The sequence below is a fragment of the Arachis stenosperma genome, chromosome 10, assembly GCF_014773155.1.
Source record: "Arachis stenosperma cultivar V10309 chromosome 10, arast.V10309.gnm1.PFL2, whole genome shotgun sequence".
NCBI lineage: Eukaryota > Viridiplantae > Streptophyta > Magnoliopsida > Fabales > Fabaceae > Arachis > Arachis stenosperma.
In genome coordinates, this window is record NC_080386.1 from 132,023,649 (window position 1) to 132,034,337 (window position 10,689).

Consider the following 10,689-nt stretch of genomic DNA (forward strand, 5'->3'; position numbering starts at 1 on the left):
ACGGTTCATTCTTTACATGTTGTGTATTGGCAACATAAGTTATAGTATGTTGTTTGCTTTATGTGCGCGTTACACATGTAATCTTCTACTTCTTTACTTCTTCTCTGTCGACATTTGCTACATCATTACTTCGCTTATGCGTGGAGTACTTTCGAACCTTCATAGGAGAATACTCGCACTGCGTTTTGATAACTTAGTTCAGCAAGCTCTTCTTTTGTAATCTCTAGCATTGATGCAACATAATCAAGTACCTGCAAGAGGAATGAATTGAATGGTATAAATACATAATCACAAGAGAGAAAGAGATTAATTTCTATGTGCATATCCCACTCCCCAAGCTAATTCCTAACCACTATTACGAGATCCATATTACAGCAATCAACTCGCCCCTCACGCAAACCTGCATATCTTTCTACCTCGCCTTTGGCGTTACAAAGTAATAAGATTATCCATACAAGCATGCTGAGTAAGCATCCTATAATTGTGAAGCATGGTTTTGGATGGATTTAATAAACCAATTCATTTTGCATTGTTATCTACTTCCAAACATGGGATGATTCGGTTCCAAATCAAATAAATTCCATTTGTTGGGGTTCCAACACATAAAATGAGCACTCTTGTGGTTTAAGAAACCTATGGCTAAACACAGTATTTCCAAATAATAAGCACTTCATTTGTGCATTCTAATTCAGTAGCGGGGCTAGTAAAAAATATCAGAGAGAAAAAGAAAAGAAGAGATACGAAATAGCTATGCTGGATGACTTGCATGTTCACATTAAAACTTAAATTGGGGAGAATTTTGTGCTGTATTAAAAAAGATTTATCAAGCTACACTTATTTTGAAAATCGAAGGTGAAAAATAAGAGCAACTACTAGGCTATATACCAGATGTATGTTGGCTGGATGATTTAGAGTTTCCTTTGGCAATGTCGAAGCATCTGTTAAGACTTGGGACCCGTCATTAAGCGATGTACCCGATGCTGGGGATGATGTTGAGCTTTTACCTTGAGGCTCCTCGGGGAGAGAAGGATCTCCATCGACGAAAAAAAGAGAATCTATGTTTGACTTTGGCAGTGCATCAGGTGCATCAGTCTCCAACAAAATTCTATCAGAAGGGACCTAAATAGGAAACAATAAGAATGTCAATATTGTTAATTGTTTCGACACGCATAATACAAAACTACAGAATATTAATCAAATAACGCAAGTGATGAAAATCACCATCTGCAGCATTTTCTTTGCCTTATTTGCTTTTAATGACATTAGAAACCCTGAGAAGGAAAAATAAGCACCGAGCTTTGAAAATTCAGGAACCATCTCTGCAGATCCTAGGTAAGAATGAAGAATAACACCGGCAGGAAAAGGTCCCATTGACCTGGAAATGGTGAAATTTCGAAGGAAGACTCAATTCCAATTCCAATTCATAATCATCAATTAGAACATAACTTCAACACTAATTTCATGGCAACACCATTAAATTATGAGTATCTAAGCTAAGTACCAAAAGCTAACATAGACAAGATCAGGAAGTAAGCCGACACACAATTATTCATCCATATGAACTTAATCAGTAACTACATCACTATAGCAATAGAGAAGACAAAAGCAAGGTTGTTAACAAACTGGCCATACTGTTTTTGGAACTACAATACCTATGATTCCCTATGTGCTATTCTTAGAAGCTCGATTCGGTTATTCAGTTCATTCCTATAATTCACTGGAAAGATAAAAATGACTTGAATAATAAACTTAAAACTGAGTCTCTCATACCAAGTACCAAAGACATTAGTAACATAAATAACACGACTAATGCTAGGTAACCAACTTTTTTCAGCTAACATATTTTAAATCAGTTTATTTATCTTAATTCTAGACCCTAAATCCTAAATTATAAACCTAAATGCTAAAAATATGTACACTCTTTCATGTCCCTCACTACTATCTATGGAAAGAAACAAAAGAGGTCAGATCAGATAGATATTCGTACTTCATCATCTCAAGAAGTTCACCGAAGGCACGAACACAGTGTACAGATGCCGGCTTGTTTAACGTTTTTGCAAGTTGAAGCTGGTTCTTGAGTACTTCAACCTGATCTGAAAAATCAACGTTCCTTCCATGAGATCCTTTGTCAAGACCAATCTGAGAAAAGCGAAGAAAAATGAATTACATGAAATAGATTGAAATTCGCAGAGAATATGAATGGATGAATGAGAGCTCACCTCTCCGACGGCGGCGGATGGCGTAGAATCGAAGAATTGTTTGAGAGTGTCGAACCAATTGGGAGACCTTTCTGCAACGAACCATGGATGGAGGCCAAAGGAAGGGATGACTGAAGGATAGGATTGGGACATGTATTTGACCTGAAGCCAGTCTTTCTCGGAGACTCCATTGACGGCGAAGGCAGCAACACCTACGCTTTGGGCGGTTGCTATGATTTGGGGAACGTTGCTTAAGATTCTTGGATCTTGAAGATGACAGTGTGCGTCGAAAAGCTTCATCTTCCTCCCACAACTCTTCCCTTTGCTCCACCGCTATTATCTTATTTTCCAAAAATACCCTTCTCTTTTTTTTTTCCCTTGGACATGCAGCCGGTCCAGTCATTGCGCAGTTATCTTATTTTCCAAAAATACCCTTATTTCAAAAGCTTTTAGCCGATTATTTAATTTTAGTTAAGGGGGAAAAAATGCTTATGTATCTGTGAGGGATTATTTAAAAAAAAAAGTTTATGATGAGTTAAAAAGTATGAATTAAAAAAAAAGTCAAAATGGTTTTAATTTTGGTAAAAACTTATTTGTAGTTGTTTTTATTTAACGTTTAGTTAAGAATCGTTAGTTAGATGATTTGATATAATTGACTAAATTATTATCTAATAACTCTCTATTATCAATTTTAGATAAAAATAATTGCATATAAATCTTTACCTTCAAACTTTTGTTTCGGTCTCTGTTTTTTATTCTTTTTTTGTTTTGAAATTTTGTCTTTGTTTGTGAATCATAGAATTGTGACCTCGTTTGTCTTGGCATTTATTTGTGAAATTTGAAACTATAATTTTATTTGTCTTGACATAAAACTAGTTTGGTTCATTTGTCTGTTGTTGTTTTAAAATTAGTATTTGTAATATTGACTATTGTATAGTAAAATTTTACTATAATTATGATAGAGACTTAGCATAAATTTTATTATACTTTAGATTAAATCAAAATATATACTAATATCACTTTCTCTTTTCTGATCTTTAATCTTTAAATAAGCTTCTATAGCCGTAAGAGAGAAGATAAAAAAATTAATTCAATAACACATTCTAAATTAAAAAATATATATATCTTGATTCAAACTCTCTCTCTTTCTCAAAATCTTTCATCAAACCTATAAAACTTACTATTTCTACTATTGATCCAACTTCTTTAATTTGGTAGCGGTTGTTTGGGATTAAGTAGGGGTTTATTGCTAGATCCAAAACAATGAAATTTTGATAAATTAAACATTTAATTATTCTGTCGGTCTCTACAATTTCATTAAATTTTTATATTTTTTCTTTTCGATTGAATCCCTATAATATATCAAATTTTGTATTTAAATCTCTACTATGATAGAAATACTAAAATTAATGGAATATTCCGTTAAACAAAATAAATATATCTAACACTTAACTAAATATTCTATGTAGTTTAAGAGAATATTCTATTAATTTCAATATTTTTGTCACGATAAAGACTTAGTTACAAAATAGAGACCTAACTAAAAAGAAAAAAAATGTATAAAGACTTCGTTAAAAATTCGATAAAACTATAAGAATTAACAGAATAATTAAACCTAAATTAAACAAGTACTTGTTTGTTGTTACAAATTGTTTGTTGTTACAAATTGTTTGTTACAAACTTGTTTGGAATCAACAAGAGTTTGAGTTGAACATGCCATATTGCTTGGGATGTTTGGGATTAATTAGGGGTTTATTGCTAGCTCCAAAACAATTAAATTTTGATAAATTAAGCAAGTATTTGTTTGTTGTTATAAATTGTTGTTGTTTAATTTGATTACTTGATCTAAAGATTATCTATTTTAGATCATTAATTAAAAAACAAAACTAAATTCAAAAGTATACCCAAATCTATGAACAGAAACACTCTTGATTATTATATTTGATTAATCTTGACTAATAACTTTCTAGTCTTCTCTTTAACCAAACTCTCTTGTATTCATGTTAGAAATGCGAACAAAAACTCCTTTGATGGGTAAGAATTACAAGACGGTTTTTGATGTGTTGAAACTTGAAACTAAAATTTTAAAATGACTATTTATATAATACACTGATTAAAGTTCTAATACATGTTAAAGACCATTTTTAATTTGTACTTTTTTACCATAAACGTTAAAAACCAATTACACGAGTAAAACTACAAAAATAGTGCCAAAATCTAACCACTTCGATAAAGAAATCATACAAGAAATTTCTCATTTGTTTACTGTATTAAAATGCTGTTTAATTTTAAGCAAAAACAATATATAATCGAGTAATTTAAAATTAGACGGTTTATATTACCGTTATTACACCTACGCACGCAGCAAAGTCATCACATTTCTTCTCTAATTAAAACCTTAATGTATAACATATATAACTTTATTAATATGATCCGATATATATATATATATATATATGAGCCCCGCTAGGGTACCAAAAGCTTAAACTAATTTTAGAGTTGCTAAATATCGAACTCTTAACTTTTTGAATCTAGCATTCTAATACCATATCATGATATTATTCATCCCAAAAACTTCAGTTAATGGAAAAAGATAACACTAATGAAAAAAGATAACACTAATGGTTATATCTTTAATATTCCATAAAACTCCATTATACAAATATTCCATTAGCTCCTCATACTTTATATATATATATATATATATATATATATAATTCTTATCACATTATTTTTCATTTATATTATAAATATTTGAGAATCTGTGTCTGAATATTCACTTGCATTGGTTCCAACTGTGTCTAATCTATATGCACCATTCTTCCAAAATGCAACAGCAACAAAGAGCAGCCAAACTGAACAAAATAAAATAATATAAAATAAAATAAAATATATATCGAATATAAATCCCTACTAATTATGTTATATCTTTTAATGATAAATTTATTATTTTAAATTTTAAATGATTATCTTGCCCGATAATTTGCATGGCTAGCTAGAGATTTCAAGTAAAACTAAATGAATTATAAAAAAAATTCCCTACACAAAAGTTGTTGTAAAGACCAAATTACGACATAACTATTAGAGATATAATTACCAGGTTCTGAGAAGAGATGGACAACGACTACCATAGTTTTCCGGGTATTGGTTATAAGGCCGAAGAGGCGGAGGCGGTGGCGGTGGTGCCGCAGATGGTGGTGGAGGGAAGCCTCCTACTCCTCCTATTCCGTGGAAGTATCCTTGATACCCTTGTCTGGCTGGTGGAGGAGGATATGGATCCGTAGTAGGATACCCTGTATGTTAATTAGTTAAGTTATTTTTCAAGAATCACTAATAATTTAGCACAAAAATTGTTGTTTTTTTTTTAATTATTCTAAAATGTGATATATACTAAAAGAAAAGGAAGAAAAAAAAAGTTTAGGGTATTAGCAATTTTATCAAATTCTGGCCAGCATGTAACCATCGAAAAAGAATAAGTCATTAGATGAAATCTCACATTAATCTCACACTATTAAAAGTTTTATTGATGACTATTTGATGGCTATAAATCTCAAATATTACTGCCTCCTAACATTCTTCAAAAAAAAAAGAGAAGATGGAAGGGAAGTTGCCTGTGGGGGTTGATGAGTAGAGAGGATCATGCCTAACATGGTAAGCCTGACTCATGCTGAAAATTTCAGAGAAAATAACTAAGAATAAGAATAAGAATAAGAGGAGAGGCTAAAACAGTAATTTTATAGCTGCTACATAACATACTAAACAGAGCAGGAAATTTCCTCTTATTAATGTACTATGTATGTAGTATGTTTTCGCATATACACATGGAAGCTACGAAAACAAACAGGTGTTTAGTTCTCAATTCTCAACCCTCAACCCTCTTATTTATCTTTTCCTTTCTTGTAAACCCATTTCACACTTGGGGATGGTAATAGAGCTAATAGGGATGGATTTTTATCCTATTTAATTTTATTCTATTCTATAATAATTCATATAAAATTAGGAAGAGTGTTAAGGGTGATCAGTTTGAAAACTCTTACTTAATTTTGATGATGAACAAATATTATTAAAATATTTAATTACAAAATTATTAATTTGATCTTAATTTATATTTACTTAATTAATAATTTTGTTGTGCAAATTTTATATTGGACCGAAAAATAAGTTTCTGATTTAAGCCCAATAATCAGCCTTGCTGTATGTTTTATATTTAGTGGCTGAATTTTTATTGATGGACCAAAGCTCAATATTATTACAACCAAGCCCATGATTAATTTTGATGAAAGTTTTCTGTTTGATCCGAAACAAAATCCATCAGAAAAGCAAATGTTAACTAGTTGGGCCAGTTTTCATTTTAATGCTACAAAGCCGAAATCTTATTGTTGATGAATGCTTCTAAACTTAGTCCGAAACCAAGATAAAATGAAAGCAAAATGCTTCCAACGGATCCAAACTTTTAACCATGTGATGGATTTCAAAATCTATTACATTGTTAATTAATGCATGAAAAATATGAGAGAGAAAAGTTCAGCTGAATTGATTGATGGCCATAATGACTACACGCCACTCTAAGTTAGGAAAGTAAAAGCAACTTTTACCAACAAAGTGGTTTATCATATTGAATTACTTTTCTTCTAAGTTGTTTATTCTCTCTCATCTCTTTCTTGTTTCTTCTTCGGTCCTTGTCCATGAAGCTATGGACGATATGCTCATCAACAAAGAAAAAGAAGAAGTTGCATGCATAAAGACCATCGAGTTGATGGCACGAAAAAGAAAAAGAAAGGTATGTAGTGGCTGAGATTTTCACCAAATGTGGTTAGATTTGGTGAGGTAATCTCGAGTTCTTCATGCTCAAAAAGGAGGATAAAGATTCGGCCAGCCAGGGAGATTCTTGAAGCATGGCTTGTCTTTGATTCTGCTCAATCACTACAGGAAGTAGCTAGAGTGGCAAAGTGATGGTTAAGGCAGAGATTGAAGCAGATGAAGTCATCATCATCATGAAGCATCAAGGGCCAAAAATCCATCTTGGAGAGCAAGCCAAGGATGGAGAGCTCGGATTGATGAAGAGTGGTGATCAAGAAAGGACTAGAGGTAATTGCATGTTGGATTTTGCATGGTTATCTCTTCTCTCTCTATATGGCCGAACCGGTTCTGTTTCTTGAAGGAGGAAGAAGTTGGTTTGGGTGTTGGCTTCAAGTGTGGAGGCTTCTCTCTTCTTTAAAAAGAGAGAACAACCACTGTTTGGAGCAAGGAGAAAATTTGAGAGTGCAAGGCACAGAGTTCTCAGAGCTACCTGAGCTAACAGTTTTCTCTTCTCCTTCAATGTATTCTGTTTTGTAATTTTTCTGTTTAATTTTGTCATATCTTGAGTCTCATGGAAAAAGGCAAACAGTGAGGTTTGTATGGAAAAGCCATAGAGCGAAAAAAGACAGAGAGTGCAAAATTAAAAGAAAAAGCCATAGATGTCCATAGAGTTCCTTTGTTCATCTATGTTGTGTTTCATGATTTTGTGGGAATCCTCTTGTAAGTTGGGTTAGCACTTTACAAGTTGTAATCAGATTGATTATAGTGAAATTCCATCATGTTTGTGATGGAGACTGGATGTAGGCTGCACTACACTTAGCAGCTGAACCAGGATATATCTGGTGTAATCTTCTTCTCCTTTCTACTCCATTTCTGTTTCTACTTCACAGGAGCAAAATCCAAAATTATCTCGTGCCAAGTGACGAGACAAAAAGAAAAGTCTCGTGGCTAAGGACAAGACAAAAAGAAAAGTCTCGTGGCTAAAGACGAGACAAAAAAAAAAGTCTCGTGGCTAAGGACAAGACAAAAGAAAAAGTCTCGTGTGCAGTGATGAGATAAAAAGACTAAAAGTTTCCAGAATTAATCCAACAAGTCAGCAAATGCAATCAAGCAGAAAAGGGGCTAAGATTCAACCCCCCTTCTCTTAGCCACTAAAACCATCAAAGGGATAGTAAATTTTATAATTTATAATTATTAATTAGTTATTATTGATTATTTTAATAATGTGAGATTTTATTTAAGGATATGAGATTATTCACTTTACTTTTATTAATTAAGTGTTGGTCAGATTTTAATAAAACTATTGGTTCTCTAAATTTTTCCTAAAATCAATCTTATTTTTATTTGTAAATTATAAAAAATTAACTTTTAACTTATTTTTATGATATCCATCTCATTTTTATTCGTTTTTATAATTATTAAAATTTAACAAAAATTTAAATATAATATGATGAATATCCACATATTCACGTAGTGTTACTATCCTTATTCACACATATAAATTATAAATTATATTATATTTACACCAAAATTAATCACAAAAATTAACAATCATGATTTATATCATATATATTATATATAAATATATTAATAATTAACTTTAGTATATAAATAATATTTTTGATAAATCATATTCCTTTTCTCCTAAAGAAGTTAATTAAAAATATATAAAATTTTATATTAATTAAATTTAAGAACAAAACAAACCTTTCCAATTTCAAATCCTAGATGCAAATGATTTTTTTTTTTTTTTTTGAAGTATAGAAATACAGAGACCTAACACAGAACAGTTACATCTCTCACAAAACTCCAATTATATCTCTGATCTCTAGACAAGCTTGATTCCAAACTCTAGATCAATGGTTGGTAATTTTAGAGAAGTCTCTTATAGATAAAAGTATCTTCAATATTCAAAGATTATTAATTTCAAACTACATTTCATATACATAATGATTATAGAGCAGGACAATAATATCTCTCTCTTTTTTCTTATGGATATATACCTTAATTTATAGCAATATAATACAATGCAATTTGACTTTGACCTCAAATGTGTTAGCTTCATCTTATATTTATCAATCAAAATATTATCTCTTCCTCTTTAGAACCGTCCCCACATACATACTACATAGTTAATTATTAAAATAAGATTATTCTCCATAATATTCACTCTTATTTTCCCAATTTTTAGATAATAAAAAATGGTCTAAATTAAAGCTCGGAATATTTTCAAAATTTTATTTTAAACTAAAATATAATTATAATTTTTTAATGCATTTCTTGTTATTTTTTAATTATTTCTTCAATTAACACTCTCTGAGAAGACAGTTTCGTCATATAAACAGTCTACAACTATACACCCACCATTGATGAGTTTTTAATTATAATTGCATAAACCCGTTTGGCCTCATTAGCAATCTCACATTTATTAAAGAGAAATTTTAGACTAACATTTTTTTATATGATCATTATAAATATTAAATTTTATAAATAAATTATATTAATTTATACGTATAAATTTTAATAAATATAAATATAAATTATATATTTTTTTTATGTATAAAATTTTTATAAATATATATAAATTATTATTAATTAAATATTAATAAAAATAATAATATTTATTGATCATGTAATAATATTATTTTTTTATTAAATTTGCTCAGTTTTCTACTGTATGCATGACAAGGATGAAATGGATATTTGAAAGTGAATGCAACAGCAAGACACTTGCATTGACTATTCAACTATTAAAGCTTCAAGAATATAGATTCGATGCTAGATATAATTATAAAATTAAATTGCTATTCGTATATTTGTATCTAATTATTTAAAATTTTAATAAAAATGATTTACTGAAGTCGTATAATCAAACTCTAATTTTGTAGAGAGAAAACATTCTTTTTTTTTTTTTCAAAACAAATTGTGGTGAGATCAGAGAGAGGGAGATGACAAATACGAAGTCTTTGTTGGTTAATATTTAGTGCTAAAATTTAAATAAAATTTATTTAACTAAAAAAATTACAAGAAGTAAGGAGTGTTTATAGATGAATTTTGTTTTTTATAACAAAAATAAATAAATGAATATTTTGATTTTTATTTAATTATAGTATAGAAAGAGAAAATGAAAATAATGTAACTAAGCTAAATAATATTGGCACCATAAAGTTTTAGAGAGAACATTAATTAAGAAAAAAAGTTAATAAAATAATTAATGTACGTAAGAAAATTGCGAATTTAATAAAAAAGAATTAATTTAATGTAAAACAAGAGCATAATTTTTATATCCAAATTAAAAGGTATGAAATACTTATACATAAATTTGTATGTTAATTAGCATCATTTTCTTATTTCAATGGGTGATGTACATGTACAAATTTAATAAAAAGAATATAATTTAATGTAAAACAAGAATATTGATGTACACGTCAGAACTCAGATAATACTAGTAACTGGGAATAATTGAGGTAATCAATGACGTCAAGCATGTATTATTATTATTATTATTATTATTATTGTTATTATTATTGTAATAAATTTATTTATTTTTAATACTTTATGATTTATTATGAAATATATAAAATACTTAAATTAAATATTTTTTAACAGGATATCATGTGGTAAAATATTAAAATAAATTAAATAAACTGCTAACCATTATTAATATTATTTAAATCAACTAATAATTTTT

At 29.6% G+C, this 10,689-nt stretch overlaps 2 protein-coding genes across 2 annotated transcripts; both read right to left on the reverse strand.

Moving 5' to 3' along the window:
- Positions 1-12: 12 nt before the first annotated feature.
- LOC130957894 (uncharacterized) lies at positions 13-2,600 on the reverse strand. The gene is made up of 5 exons (XM_057884735.1): positions 2,220-2,600; positions 1,988-2,139; positions 1,222-1,375; positions 886-1,119; positions 13-251 (listed from the first exon to the last, which is right to left on the reverse strand). The coding sequence occupies exons 1-5, from the start codon at positions 2,496-2,498 to the stop codon at positions 135-137; spliced, it is 936 nt and encodes a 311-aa protein (XP_057740718.1). The 5' UTR covers positions 2,499-2,600; the 3' UTR covers positions 13-134.
- A 2,019-nt stretch (positions 2,601-4,619) lies between these two features.
- Positions 4,620-5,973, reverse strand: LOC130958073 (protein CYSTEINE-RICH TRANSMEMBRANE MODULE 13-like). Its single transcript, XM_057884965.1, has 4 exons — positions 5,955-5,973; positions 5,810-5,865; positions 5,296-5,491; positions 4,620-5,053 (listed from the first exon to the last, which is right to left on the reverse strand). The coding sequence occupies exons 2-4, from the start codon at positions 5,862-5,864 to the stop codon at positions 5,005-5,007; spliced, it is 300 nt and encodes a 99-aa protein (XP_057740948.1). The 5' UTR covers position 5,865; positions 5,955-5,973; the 3' UTR covers positions 4,620-5,004.
- Positions 5,974-10,689: the final 4,716 nt, after the last annotated feature.